The following is a 16,301-nucleotide window of genomic DNA, read 5'->3' on the forward strand; positions in this document are numbered from 1 at the left end:
GATATGATTTATACAAAACAAGTTAGTTACGTATAATATATAAAACATATCAAAATGTATTCTGTTTGTTATATCCACGTACTTAGCTATAAGGCTATCTAGAACGTTGTAACTCACGACATTGAAGCCTATAGAAGTTTGAAAATAGTTATTAGCATAATAAACACGGGGAAACGAGTGCCAATATAAAATATGAGAATACTGTTCTAGAATTTTCTAGACAACATGATAACGTGCCGGATTATTGTCATGTCACACTGTACGATAAGCGGCACGAGAATATGGAGCAGGCTTTTGTAATGGCCATAGTTTTAAATGATGTTTTAATGGACCATACTTTTAACTCAACCAATTTCCATGCTAGTCTGAAAGTATTTGAATGCTTTAGATGGATTTCGCAGGTTGTAAAAGTTAATTAAGTTAACTGAGACTTCAAAGGGGTGTAATATTATTTGATTTAATGTCGCCGATTAGTCGCATCAAATTTTTTTTACAAACTATCATTGCATTAACAGTCAATTTATTACAAATATAAATTGATCCTTACACAATTAAAAAACAAAACCGCGTTTGTCTGTTGCGAGAAATTCAAAAAAACTAGCACGGATTTTCATGCGTTTTTCACCAATAGTGTGATTACTGATTTGCTCTAGTGAAGCCAGGACCGACCGCTAGTCAATATATTAAATGATAAAAAGTGCCAGACTTGTGCGCTATTCGAGTCAAAGCATTTTAAATCGGTGCTCTAAGAGGAAAACGCTTTTATTTCACACAAAATATACATACCATTTATCATAAGTATGTCAGCATCGATGTGACAAAATGGTTAAAGTCATGGGAGCCAGGCACATCCTGCGGTCATTTCCTTCGCTCATCACAGTGGAATGTGAGGAAACGCGATATGATTATATTATACTTTAATACCTTATGCAATGGCAATGAATTTTATACTTTAATACCTTAAACCCCACGCGTGACTTACTGTTATTGTTGAAATTTCTATTTATCATAGGTTGCATACAAAGTCGATTTATTTTGAGATTTTTGCCAATTTTATGGACCAAAGCTTTCGAGTTCATTCTTCGTCAAAAATTATGTACAATTCAATAATGAGAGAAAAAAATAAAACACTCAATAATTTCACATAATTTAATGAACAATTTCAAATTATTTGTTTTTGTATTGTTCAAAATTGTATATGTATAATATGTAGAATGCTATACAATAAGTTACAAGCCCTGTTCACTCTCTGTGTAAGCCTTATCCTACGTCATTGCTTGCAAATATCCAACAATTTACAATTCATAGACTAAGAGCCAGAAAACTTTTTGAAAATATAACTAATTAAAAAAAAATTACGACCAAATTGGAAATTATAATAAAAATATACTTTTTTCTTGATACTTTCGCGAAAAAAGAAAAATAATTTTTAATATTTCCAAAGAGTTTTCAGTAAAAAAAAAATCATTACACACATTGATTTAGTTTAGCAATAATAGAATCTGGCTCTCGCTCTACTTTATATAATGACACTTAAAGTAGACAATTTATTAGGCAAAGTGCCATTGAATTATATTTTTGGTATACCATCAGTGTTTTAGAAGAAAAATAAATTTTATAAAACATAAATAATAATAATTATAAATATATTAGGACAAATCACACAGATTGAGCTAGCCCCAAAGTAACTTCGAAACTTGTGTTATGGGATACTAACTCAACGATACTATATTTTATAACAAATACATATATAGATAAACGTCCAAGACCCGGGCCAATCATAAAAAGATCATTTTCCATCATGATCCGACCGGGGATCGAACCCAGGACCTCTAGGTTCAGTGGCAAGAACTTTACCACTGCGCCACCGAGGTCGTCATGTTTACTGGAATAGATTATCTGGGTCCCAAATTACTTTTTTATATGAAAAAGAAATATTGTATTATCAGATCTTTATATTCTTTTTTTTTAAATTAGTTTTTGAGTATGAAATTAATGTGCTGTAATTGTAATTTACAGTTTAAATAATTCAATCTTAATAATTTTCGGCATTGAAATATGAAGAACATTTAAAAAAATAAGTAACAAGTTGAACGTACATGGTCCTTGCAAAGTAGGTCAGCTAACGTTAAGTTTTAAATAAGTTACTGGTCCGCTAATTCCGCTTTAAATATACATAAGAATGTACATTTAGAAAATGTTTAAATAAGTTTATAATAAAAAAAGTAAGGCAAACAATATCCAAAGTATATATTTACCACATAATAATGTGTGATTTAAATGGAGATAATATAAAACGATAGTTTTAAGGACCAGGCTTTTGTTATTAAAATTCGAAAATTTCTAAAACATATCCGCTACTTAGCCAGAAAGACATTACATTGTATGAATTGGTACATTTTTTTATAATAATATGCACTAAAAATTACGCCTAAATTATATAATACAAATATATTTTATTGAAACGTAACTTTGTGCTATCTACATAACTCTAAAATTATTGCATTTTATGCGTATTTTATAGCTTTTGCAACAACAACGAAAAATTATGCAAAAAGTTTTTTCTAAAAAGAAAAAAAAAACAGATACAGTACACTAAATTTAATATTTAAAGGTCCCGCAAATTTAGAAAAACGTTTTAAATTCAATTTTAATCAGTATATTTTATTATCTTTGTGATTTTTCCTACAGTTGCTATGCAACGATTTTAAATTTTCAACCTTTTTTTTTTACAAATTATTAAATGTTTATTTAGTACGTGAGGTAAGTACCTTAATGTTTGTTTTCGGAAATACCTCATATGATTTTATACTAGACTATATATTTTATGCAAAAATAAAAAGTTTCTTTTTAAGTTTACGAAAGATTTTACTAATGTTATTGAATATTTTTTTTTATGAATTCGTATAAAATATTACGTCTAGTATATTATTCATGACGAGGTAACGCTTTTCAAGTTTTATTCATATCGACTGCTATCTAAAGTCACATGTACGTAGTACGTACATTATGGCATAATGTTGCGGCCAAATGTACATTGCGTGGTTTTTTCAGTGATACTGCGCAATACTGCATAGCATAATATAAACTAACCAATGTATTTCAATTGGCCGCGTCGTAGGCTCTTGCGATAAGCTTATCCCTATTTATCTGTACATAAAACAAATTTTAACACCAAGAATGAAATATCGTGCTGATGATATGTGTTTCCATGTGATTATAGTGATTTATAATTAACAGCCAAGATATAAAATTATTACGGCTAGTAATAATATTCCTATATACATTATATTAACGACTTATTTGAAACTAGCACGGATCTGTAAGGATTCCACAGATATTTTGTACTATATCTTTAATAATATTATGATTTTGATTTAAATTATATATATTTGTGGAGTCTGTGTAAGTGAACTGGTTTTTAATTGTCGTAATTAGTGTTTATTCCCCTTGAGTTTATTGATGAATGCTAAAACTATAGTGAGTATAAATTATTATTCGGGGTACAATTATAATTTCTAAAATTACTTCGTCGTTTTCAATGATATGTGATGAGAATTCCATAATATTTTATTTAATTAATTAACGCAATTTATTTTTCGTAATTATAAAAGTGATAATTGATAAATTTCCATAATTATGGAATCCAATACAGGTCATGCTATTTTCACTAATGGACTGTTAAATCTTATTTATGTTAAATCTGGTCATATGATGATTATAAATGATTAAATGGTCATTTCTACTATGTATAGACACTTTTAGTAGTTTAAAGTATACATCCTGGAACTGATGATATGTAATTTAAATATTAAGTATCATGCATATAAAAATAATTTTGTAATAAATTAATACTTAATTGAGTGTTCTCAACGGCATATTTACGTGATTACAAATTAAAAATGGAACAAATGAAGAGAGTTTTTTTGAGAATTTACTTAAGGCGTCTAGACATAATATTTTGACTAACATTAACGACTATTTGTGATAAGACTATTCTAACGTATTACGTGTAAAATGAGTGCTTTAAACACTTCTTAACTATCTTACGTCTATCACGGCCTTTGAATGCTTCATCTTAACAGATTAATTCCATTAACATAGGGTCATAGCACTGATTTTGAAGGCATTTCTCGTTTCGTCCCGAGCTGATATTTAAAAATGTATAAATCCATCCAACTTACAGATAAAAATGTAGTAATTACATGACATAGTAAATATATTAGGTAACATTTATGAACAAATAGGAATAACTTTTTTTTTTTCGACAAAACAGTATATAAAAAAAAAGAATACAATAGTGAATTAGAATGTGTGCTTCTACAAACCGAAAAACATAAAATTATTTTCTCTTTGATAACTAATACTCGTTTTGTGTCATTGAAATCACTACAGAATTACTCGACACTACACAACTACAACTTATACATTCGATCGAAGTCTAACACATTCGGTCCCACTCAGAAGTGTTAGCGAAACAGGAAGTTTTAACGATTCTTAGTTCTAATGGTCTCTGGTTGATTTCATGTCAATAAAGCAGCATTATATGTGTTATACTCGTATGTAACTGTTATGTCGAAGCTGAAGATTTTCTCTTCTCAATTTTGTTTTCACGCATTTTATTCTCATCAAGCGATTCAATTTTGTGATCTCTAAGCAGCGGCGTTCTGGCATCGACTCTTTCACTTTCGTTTTTGTAAATATCATTTTTGTAATTATTTACTCTCACAGTATTATTAGATTCAATTGATTCTTGACGACTGTTGATTTTGCTATCACCTTTTTCTTTAACAATTACATCTTCAGGTTTTTCGCCATGAAATGCCATGTTGTCGAAGCATTGGGCTGGTACAATGTTGACTGACTTCATCATAGGTAGGGCAATAGCTAAAGCTGGGCTCATGTCACGAGGACTCGGAGTTAGCCTTGTAGCTACTGATATGTCCATTCCAGGCATCAGGCTTGCAACTGTTAAAGAAAGTGTGTTGAATTAAAAAAATAATAATTTATGGCATTAAATATATTTAGATAGTTGAAAATTTAATTGTTAATTTTAAAACATGCATTTGCATGCCTCAACTTGATATTACATTTTATTTATTTTCACAATTTTAAAAGGAGGGGGATTCTAAATTACAATTAATAAATCACATCAAAGTTAAAAATTAGACTAAAGAAAAACAAAACAAAATTTATGATTGGACACAATCAATTCACATCAACAATAAAAATAACATCACATGTATTAAGTACTAAAACCAGAAACGCATTAAAATATTTTCATTGAATGTGTTAAGATAAAATAAATTTGTTGTAAAACACATAAAAAGCTTTTAAGTTGTAAAAAATGTTAGTAAAGACTGCCATATATATGTGACAAGTGTTAGTGTGATATGTAATTCTATAAATGTGTACCGATATGTTGATCTACGCTTCTTATGATGAATTATTTAATGCTGGTGTTTGGTGGTGATTTCCTGAAAAGATATCCAGTAACGCACATCACAAAATGGTATAGCGTCTACAATTCTGACAATAATAATAAAACATTAGATAACACGGACGACATCGATAAATGTGCTGAAAATGACAAAACACATTTTATAAATAATCACTACGACAACATCGATAATGGGAGTAAGCAGCAAGGCAGTAACTAAACTATTGGGGATAAACTCCGCAATGGTATAAATTCCGAACCTTCTGATACCCGTGAAGCAACAGGACCTATTGCGGCTCCATTAGTGCTGCTTGAAGACATTTGCCATGTGCATTGATGATAATGATATCGATGATTTGTTAGTGACTAAAGATTTGTTAGCATTCCTGTAAGCTAAGTCCGTGGGTGCAGGCGATATATAAAGCCCAGTCGGGAGCCAACGGCTTCGTATGTGTGTTCATTTTAAAGCATGTTTAAATTTTTTCTTTTGCAGTTGTTTGGTGTTGTTTGGATCATAGCTTCTAGCTCGCTACGATCACCATCTGTGGAGGATTACATTGCATAAGCTACAGTTAGTTTAGTGAGTAACTCTTACACACCATTTTTATCAATTTGAATATCATCAGTATCTTTAACAATTGATATTTTTCTTGTAGCTGATTTTATTATATAATTCTTATTTGAGACAGAGTATTAGGTATTGTACGGATGATATCCAACGTTTAATATTTATAAAAATTACTACAATTTAGTTATGTTATTTACGTATGTGGTTGTTAGTCTATTCAGTAAGTATAGTGTAGTTATCTAATATTCACACAAAGTGGTCGATTAAAATTTAGTCTACAAACGATATTTTTTTTATTGATTTGATTTACATGTTATTTGAAGTATAACTTTTCTACTATATTGTGACTTGATCCAATCAGTGCTTTACTACTAGTGGAAGATGGTTCAATATTATCAAACAAAAACTTTGGCTTTTGCTTTTGCCAAATCAGTCAGTGTGAAAATATCATAAAGAGTCAATTTAACCTTATTCATTTTAAGTTAATTTCGTCGTTCCTTGAGCGTTTCGACCATTACGGTGCACTGTCACAAGTTAATAATTCGTCAGTTTTCTTGAGGAAAGAATTGTTTTCAAAATTAACCGTTAATTATCCCAGTACCTATTAATTATGTTAAGGTCGGATAGTAAAATTATTCATTATTTTTGTTTTAATTTAAAAAAATAGTAATGACACCGGCCGTAGCGGTTGAAATGCTGTAGGTCTGTTTACTACTCATGTATCTATGACTTTGTTGTTAGAACCAAAAATGTTAAACATAAATTCATTTAGAAGAATCGAAATTACTAAGTAACTACATATTTACACAATACGTCTCAATTACGGTTCTAATAGAAGTAGTAATTGATGACAATATTTTTTTAACAATACTGCTACAGATTAACATCTTTTCGAAGCATAATTCGCATTAGCAGAGTAACTCTTTTAAGGGTATTTTATAATATATGATTCAGAAACTAAGCACCTGTAAATTTTCTGATTTTATGTAATAATTCTATCTTACCCATATTAGGTCCCATCATATCTTTGGGATGGTTTGTTTTTATGGCGTTCATCCTACGGTTTACGGCTTGGGGTCCCATGCCAGCTGTTAAAGGCCCACCGGGCCCGGGTGGACCTGGAACTCCCGGAGCACCTGATTGTTGTGACATTTTAGTTATACTATAACACACAAATAATTTAACATTTATTTGCCACTGAAATAAAGCAGTAGAAGTGTGAGTTAGTATTACAGTTAGTGGTGACGTAGCTAATAATAATCTTATCAGTATTATAAATACTATAAATATAAATACACTTATAGATACTCATATTAATCAAATAACAGAAGTGACTATTAATGATCTAATAAATCTAAACACTAAGATACGTTTCGTGATAATAATAAAGAATTTTGTGCACAAATCAGTTTTCTTGCTACTCACGCATGGGAGGCCTGGTAGGCTCGACGTTGATGACCCTTCGTCGTTTTTTAGGCAATTTGGCCCTTGCTTGCGTATGAGAGTAGTACATGGCAAAGTTTGATACTATAACTGGCACAGGAAGAGCTATCGTCAATACCTGGAATATTACAAACGAGTTGTAGCGTACTTTGCGAACAAAATGTTACAAAGATCTTAAAATTATGATAATTTGTATTTATTACTGTCTTAATCATTCGGCTATCATCAACTTTTGAATATTATTTGAAAAAAAAAAAAATTTTTTTTCGTTGACTGGTTGTAAGTCCACTTATAAGTAATGATAAATCTGTTACTAAGAACGAATTAATCACATATTTCATTTGAAATCGGTTACTAATATTTGGAACTAGTTTGATAACGAACACAAACTTATATATTACCTCAAGGTAGCGAACTTATTTCAGGAAAATAATATGAATAGATATACTTAACGATAATTTTATCATGTGGATTAGGTACTCATAATAACATTAGGCTTAAAAGCTAAGGGAAATTGACATGCGTATTGGTATAATATTTCGATTACATAGCTCCAATGCTAAAAAATTCCCTTCAGAGGCCAAGCATCGAGTATAATTTAATATTAATAACGTCATTACATCTCAACGTGCATGTAATCTGAGCTTCTGTTCAAAATTTATGAAAATTTTAGAAGGATATTTCCTCATAATCTAAGTACATAATATACATTGAACCAGAGTTTGTGAATGCAAAAATGTGATAATTTTGAAACTTACCCCAGCTAAAGCACACAACGCTCCAACAAACATCCCAACATACGTTTTGGGCGCCATATCACCGTACCCAACAGTTGTCATCGTGACCAGGGCCCACCACAATCCCAAAGGTATACTATTGAAGTCATTATGTGGATTGGTCTGTATCCTTTCTGCATAGTACACCAAACTGGCGAATATGACGATACCCAACACTAAGAAGAAGACTAATAGCGTCAACTCTTTAGCCGATGCTCTAAACGTCTGGATTAAAATTTTGAGGCCAGACGAATGTCTCGTCAACTTGAAAAGCCTCATAATCCTGATGATTGAAAAGAACTCCAAGATATCCGCGTTCTCGACGTGAGACGCGTATTTCTGGAGGATCAAGTCGATGTAGAAACTCATCGTTGCAATGTAGTCGATGATGTTGACGGAGGACTTAACAAATTCGCACTTGTTGGGCGATGATATGAATCTCACTAAGATTTCTAGAGTAAACCACGCGTTGCACACACATTCGATATAAAAGAACGCTATGTGGGCGTTTGTTTGCACTTTGTCCAAAGCCCAGCCTTGCGTTTGATTAGCTGTGGTCACTGTATAGTTTCTGATCACTGGCACTCTCATGTCCGGATGCGTTTTCAAGCAGAACGATATTATAGAAACGCATATGAAAAACACTGATATCACCCCGATTATCTGGAAGAAAAGAAAAACATTTTACCTATATGTATATGATGGCAGTATAGTAAATCAACAAAATAATAATATGCATTAAATGAACAATTATCAGACGCAATATCCGTAATACAGTAAATATGTAGGTCGTGTCTTTAAATAAATATTCAAATAAAATGTTTTTCACATTTTTAGTTCAAATAGACAAAGTTTTTTTTTTTTCATAATTGACAAGCGAAGTATTACAATTCTTTAATTTATTAATAATCTAGTTATACAAGTAAATGTCTCTTATTAAATTAAATTCACATCACGTATTTCACTGTAAAACACCTTGTTTATATCAAGATTTAATATCATACAGAGGGTTTCATCAGAAGCTTTTGGTGTGACGGGTGAAATTATGTTATCATAAACAGAAGCTATCATCAAGCGAATCATGTAATGAATTATATGAAGTGAATTAAAGTATGTTAATGGTTGTACACAAAGCTAAGTTCTAGCTTGTCTGAAAACAAAGGCGGACTTAACAGTGGGAGGGTTTAATTAGCATAAATTTGAATCAGAATGCCGAGACTTATAACTTGTATTTAGATTACTTTAACATCATTTACACTTGGTGAACTCCAAGTATTAGGTTCTTAAGAATAATAATATTTGTTTTTAAAATCATTTTCGTTTCATTTTTGATCGTTGTCGTAAGTCGTATATCTTTTGATCATAAATAAATAAATACATTAGGACAAATCACACAGATTGAGCTTGCCCCAAATTAAGTTCGAGACTTGTGTTATGGGATACTAACTCAACGATACTATATTTCATAACAAATACATATATAGATAAACATCCAACACCCGGGACAATCAGGAAAAGATCATTTTCCATCATGACCCGACCGGGGATCGAACCCGGGACCTCTCGGTTCAGGGGCAAGAACCTTACCCACTGCGCCACCGAGGTCGTCAAATATGTATCATAGCATTTATGCTGTCCATTATTGGTAGTAGCTTTGTTATTGAGTAACTATATGAACAGGAGATTAAGGTCCCGTTTTATAACTTTCTGTTAAAATTGGATATTGTAATCTGACAGATAAATTATCCAGTTACATAATTCCGCTTAATTTGATAGGCGAGATAGCTCTACCTATATCTTTAATAGGCGAGATACACTTGTCGAACGCAATGTTTAAAGTTATCTATTCGATGATTAATATATAGGCTATCAGACATTTTATCAGCAAGCGTTAAATTTGCCATTAGTCATAAAGTTATTTGGACTATATTCTCAATAAAAATTTATATAGATGAGGAACTTATAACGTATGATATATGAAATCTTTGGTTAAAGTAACGAAATATTATTATTTTTTTCTATGATTTTGGAGTCTAATGAAACTGAAATTTGATTTCAAGGATAATTAATATTCACTATCTACAGTTCACAGAAACACTCTCCAACGAAAGCACGTTTCGCCGATTATATGGCGAACTGTGTTTTTGTCTGAGGTTCCACACTTCTAACTTATGATGACAGCACTAACCTTCGCAGCATTAGAACTGTATGGCTCGTCGAACAACGACCACATTTGCGGCTTCAGCTGCTGCCACCACGACACGGTGCCCTTGTAATAGTCTTCCTCGAAGCCGAACTTGCGGGCCACCTCCTCATCAGAAGGCTTCTCCGTGTCCAGGTCGAGGCGGTCTAACACGGCCAGGGTCTCTTGGGTGTCGCGATGCTGTGAAGATAATTGAGATTAGATTTTACCCACAACGCTATGGAACGATGCAAATTGTATAAACTACCCCGTAACTGAATCAGTTGTGGTGAGTTAAATGTTACTACTGGGTAATATCAATCAATACTAATATTATAAAGAGAAAAGATTTGTTTTTATGTTTGTAATGAATAAACTCAAAAACTAGGTACCAGATAAAATTTGGCACAGAGATTAACGAAACCTTCTGGAGTGACATAGGTAACTTTTTTATTATGGTTTTACCCGAGCGAAGCCGGGACAGACCTATAGTGTCATATCTGGTGTTGACCTCTGAGAGTGTGTTGATTCCATTGAATTAGTAGGTGAGTATTAGTAGATTTCTCTATGATTCTGATTTCTCTATGATTGATGATGATAGAAATTCATGGTTGATTCAGTCAAGTTTAACATTAACTTTAGCGTCGCGCCGCCGTCTTTTAAATAGCGTACTTCGCGTTTATTTGCGCAGTTTCAAGTTTTTCTAATGCAACGCACCCTGAGAGATATGCGACACAGTTCTAGAAATGGCGCATTAGTAAAAGTTGTTTAGTCTGAAAGGGTTTTTTTTGTTGTTAAATCTAGGTATATAGAAGAAACTTTTCACCTATCAGCCGATAGTCTAATAATCAGAGTATTATTATTTAAAATTTCAAATAAATTGAAATATTACTTAGCGAACAGAGAGATTAATTAATGCGACCGGATATTGAAATCATTATTGGATTCCCACAGACACACCGCAAAATATTAATACGTGTGCGAATTCAATGAATTCCGATTTTACGTCATTATTTTAAAATGTTGAGGTTGCAGAACTAATACTCGTAAGTATGTTGAAATAAATTTAGTTATTTTTTTATTTCAAAGTGATATTTCTCAGTGGCTTAATATTTTATTTTTTATCCGATTACATAAAAATAAAATTTTGTGTTGGAGAGACAGGTTTACAAACAAACGGATTTACAGAGAGACCACAGGTTAATATATTAGTGAGAGAGACTGACGGAGAGACGGAACGATTTGTTAACGGTGGTTCTAAAAGGGTTCTGTTATTACTTTTTGAGATTTGGAATCCTAAAAGGCTTAAAACTAACAAATAAAATAGATCTGTTCAGCAGTCACGTTGCGAACCAGGAACGAATGTGCCGAGGGTTGGTCACGTACTGTTGTTTGCTATCATATCAATATTGGAAAAGGCAAATTTATCTTTTGTGAACGAAATATCTTTGTAGGCACAGTGATATATATTACTAGCTTTTGCTCGCAGCTTCGCACGCGTTAATTTCCCGGGATTAACTGTACCCTAATGTTCTTCTCCATACTTTAAACTACATGTATGCAAAATTTCAAGAAGATTGGTTGTGTAGATAGAGCTTGAAAAGGTAACTAATAAACAAGCTTACTTTCGCATATTAATGTTAGTTAGGATTAATGTTATTTGGTAATTAAGAAAAAGTTACAAAGCGTGAAACGCGCATGCAGAGTGTCAAGAAAAGAATAAAAGTGATTTTAAAATACATTTTTTGCCATTGCAATATCAAATAGAATGGTCAAGATTGGTTGATAAACACTGTGTTGCCAGCCAGCAGGAGACAGCGCTCACTTTTTTTTTCACTTTCTTGACAGACAGTATTTTTGTGGAAGTGCCCAAATTATTTACCTGAACCATTCTGGTGAAAATAATTATTTTATTGCAGTTTAAATGGTCATAGTACACTACTATTGAACCATTCCCATCCGGTCGTTCATTGAAAAATGACTTTAAACCGTAGTCTGTAGATATTATTTACATTGACAAGACGAGAGCTGACAATTACGAACGGTCTGCAAAGAGCGCGGCTCTATTGCTTAGTTTGTTGTTTTGACGTCCATCGACTTTTTGTATAAAGATTGACGATGTATGTCAACGCACGTCAGTGTCCAAACTTAAAACAACGCAGAACGGATACACAACGTGCTGCGTCGGTGCAACATGACATATTTCATGGCAATGGCCTCGATCTAATTTGCTTTAAATGTAATCAAATATTGAAAGGCCGTTTAGAATCCAACACAAATTATTTGCCTAACGAGCTTGATAAAATATAATGCTATATTATAACGAATGAACGATATCTGTCTGTATTGCATAATATAACAATCCAAGTACGTCATACGGTTAGTATAATATTGGTACCTGCGCACCTGAGCATTTGTGCATTGCGGCATATACCTAAGAGGAAATCTGCCAAGCGTGAGTTGATTTATGAGGTTGAGATTTATTTACTCTAAAATTTTACAATTCCTTCTTCTATTCCCACCTTTTATAGGTCGATGCATAGGTATATTTTGGAAGCTCAATTGAACAACAATTTTACCAAACTAATATTGATAAAGTTTACAATATAGACTACAAGCTGTTGTCTGCAACTTCGCCCGCGGTAGCCTATGTTTGACCTCGGATCATTAACTATTTATCTATTACAAATTTCATCAAAATATACGTGCGTATATGCAAGGTATCAAATGAGTACACGTGTGGACGCAACGTCGCGCTACGTGTTTTATGTTTCATGGTAGCCCCCTGGAGGCTTACCATCATCTCTTAACGCGATCCACTACGAGACCTAAACTGAACTGCACCGCAAATTCGTACCATCGAGTTAATTTTTTGTATGAATGCGATTCATTTGAATCGTTCCGTAAAAGTTGATGGTAAGCCTGCCGTTTATGGATCTTAACTGAATCTCTTTTCATTTACACTGCGTAATAATAAAACAGGCAAGCCTTGGTAGTCTGTTTGTAATGGTATTTGCGGTAAATGGCTGGCCGTTTTAATTGTGCTCCTCAAAGTGTTGACTTAGGCCCACTACTGAATGCGGTTCTGTTGTTACAGTTAATTGCTAGATGGCTCCTAGTCTATATAGTTCAGGCGTTTGTTTTGTCGACCCAAAAATCTTGGTTGCCGAATAAACTGAACCGAACACAGAATCAATTAATTTTCAAATTTTATGGTATTACATTTCTGGGCTTCGACGCGTCACAATTTGTAAAGCAGCTATTGTGGTGTGTGGTCTTGCTCTAGGGACCACTCCATATCCACCAACGGATGTCGTACGAGGCGAATGAGGGACGTCAGGGAAGCTACATAAAATAACAGTCAAACCTGTAAATTTTTCGTATTTTTTTTTCAAACGGGCCTCGGGCTTCGCAGCGTCACAGTCTCAAATGTGATAAACGATAACGTATCAAAATTGTTTTTTATTTATTTTTTATTTATATATTTATTTTTCAAACTCGTAATGAACGTGTGATGGTGGTGTAATGGTTAAGACGGGCGTCTTCGCCTGTAGATCGAAAGGTCCCAGGTTCGAATCCTTCTCGTGCCACATGAGTTTGCATACCAATCTAACTCATGTATAGTAGTTTTCATCGACCAACACTTGCTTCCGGTGAAGGAAACCTGCACACTGGTTGATTATTAACTTGTGTGAAATGGAGAAGGCAATGGCAAACCACTCCATTAATAATGCCAAGAAAGTTGTTGTGTGTGTTTCATGCCATGATGATGATCACGATCCTCAGCCATGAGGAATACGACTATGAAGAAGAAAGAACGTGCAAATACAAGACCAAAACAAAACATGACAACAAATCACAGACTGCAAACGAATTTAATATCCAACATGTGCGCTCGTAAAAACTGGACATGTGTGCTTTCAACGAGAAAACTTTTGCCGAAAAAGCTCTGCGTAAGTGACGCCGGTGACCCGTGATTGTCATGAGGTTATTGGCCTTTTTGTTTCGATGTGTTTTGGAGTAAAATACAAACCGTTAAAACAAGAGGTTAATGGATATTAATCAAAACCAGTGAATTCGTTATTAGATCAATTGTACGTATATACATGCATTGAAATTAGTGTTGTTATAAATACATCTTATTTACAATAAATCGTGAACGGGTGCTGCCGGGAGAACTGGTCAGCTCGATCTCTTATTAAAAGTTGGTTAATTATACATATATATATATATATTTCCTTTCATCAGCACTCGATCACAATCATATGTTTCAGCCGGGAGAACTGGTCAGCTCGAGATATATATATATATATATATATATATATATAATGTACTTACATTGTTATATTACAATTTATATTTAAAAATTGGTAAGCCCTTCTGGCATGATACCAACACTGTTTGAATGAGTTTCTTTCTATCATTTAATTTAGAATACGACGTGAAAAAGTGCTTGTGAAGGCTTAATTTCTGAATAAATGATTTGATATTATAAATTACATACAACTGTAACAAGTTATAGCTAATTAGTCAAGTTGCTAAACGGCAATGAATGATAAATGATGTTCAATAAAAAAGGTACACGTATGGTTCGGTTCACGTATCTATTCGGTTGCTAGGATTAATAATATAAATAAATCTATATATAAAATAGATTGGAAGATTGAAGGATTTGCTGAAATGGAAGAATCGAAGCAACGAATAGTTCTTAACCGTATTGGAGAAAAAAGAAACATGAAGAAAGGTAGACAGGAAGGAAGAAGGGGCCCAGGAAGACCAAGAGATAGTTACACCAGGCAAATTAAAGAAAAAGTGTGTGTCGTGTCGTATTAAGATGTAAAGAAGTTGACTTTGGAGAAAGAACAATGGAAGGAACACCGACCATACCGCACCACACCGACTTATGACCGCGTCGCTCTTAAATTACATGATCATGAGTGAACAAGAGATTTTATGATCTTTTCGTTGGTAAGTGCTGAACATTATTATAATATTTTAAACATAAGAAGGTTTTCAAAGAGTGGCTTACACATATTTGTCTCAGTCACACGGCTCACGCGCGACAGAGATGGTAGACTAACCTGTGTATATGTCATCCAACAGCATGGCTCCACCTGATTGGCATCGAGGCCCCAAAATTCCAGCTCTTCTTCAAACAAGGGTCCGCACACATCCGTAGGGTAGTGGAGTTTACCCGTCCTGGGAAATAAGGGTGTTGTGTTATCTCGTCATTAAACTAGACTAGTTATTCGCCGCGAACTTAGACAGCTCGCGGACACAATTATGAGTTTTTACAAAATTGTGAATATTTCAAAAACACTTCACCGATTTTGATGCCTCACGAACTTAAAAATTCTATTGACAGATCCTACATACCTTTTAAATTTCATCAAAATCAGACCAACGGTTCGAAAGTTATCGCGTTACATACAAAAAAAATATTTTTGCCCCAAGTTAACTTGTAGGCTTCGTTCGCTCGGTCAAAAATACATATTTATATTCTTAATCTTTAACTAGCGGCCCGTCCCGGCTTCACTCGGGTAAAAACATAACAAATAGTACCCCTAAACCTTCCCCAGGAATCACTCTATCTATGGGTGATAACAGCATGAAAATCCGTGCAGTAGCTTTTGAGTTTATCGCGAATGACAGACAGGCAGACACGGTAGAGTACTTTGTTTTATAATGTGAGGAAATAATGTCCTAGGTGAGCGATGGCATGCAACTGTTGTTGCTCAATCGTGTCATCAGTAAAAGTTCTCTATAATAGAGGTTTTCTTATGCTCCCATAGATGTCGCGTGAGACAAATAGCTTAGACAGCTAATGCCTATCAACTATTTTTGCCTAATAGTAGCATTCCCAATGGACGGGGAAAAATCAAAATATATTAT

General features: G+C 33.4%; 1 protein-coding gene across 5 annotated transcripts in view; it reads right to left on the reverse strand.

Moving 5' to 3' along the window:
- Window positions 1-1,135: 1,135 nt before the first annotated feature.
- The window catches only part of Shaw (Shaker cognate w), a 91,287-nt gene continuing 76,121 nt past the window's right edge, over window positions 1,136-16,301 (reverse strand). For 2 of the 5 annotated variants that reach the window (XM_053755051.2, XM_053755050.2), the window contains 6 exons: window positions 15,491-15,608; window positions 10,416-10,610; window positions 8,210-8,890; window positions 7,434-7,569; window positions 7,013-7,144; window positions 1,136-4,968 (listed from right to left, as the gene is read on the reverse strand). In XM_053755051.2, coding sequence (XP_053611026.1) covers window positions 4,571-4,968; window positions 7,013-7,144; window positions 7,434-7,569; window positions 8,210-8,890; window positions 10,416-10,610; window positions 15,491-15,608 — 1,660 coding nt within the window. In that variant the 3' untranslated portion in view covers window positions 1,136-4,570. Of the gene's footprint in view, window positions 4,969-5,415; window positions 5,478-5,700; window positions 5,983-7,012; window positions 7,171-7,433; window positions 7,570-8,209; window positions 8,891-10,415; window positions 10,611-15,490; window positions 15,609-16,301 lie in introns of those variants that run through there. The other 3 variants (XR_008405296.2, XM_053755052.2, XM_053755054.2) reach the window with 3 other exon arrangements.

The sequence above is a fragment of the Plodia interpunctella genome, chromosome 14, assembly GCF_027563975.2.
Source record: "Plodia interpunctella isolate USDA-ARS_2022_Savannah chromosome 14, ilPloInte3.2, whole genome shotgun sequence".
Classification (NCBI taxonomy): Eukaryota; Metazoa; Arthropoda; class Insecta; order Lepidoptera; family Pyralidae; genus Plodia; species Plodia interpunctella.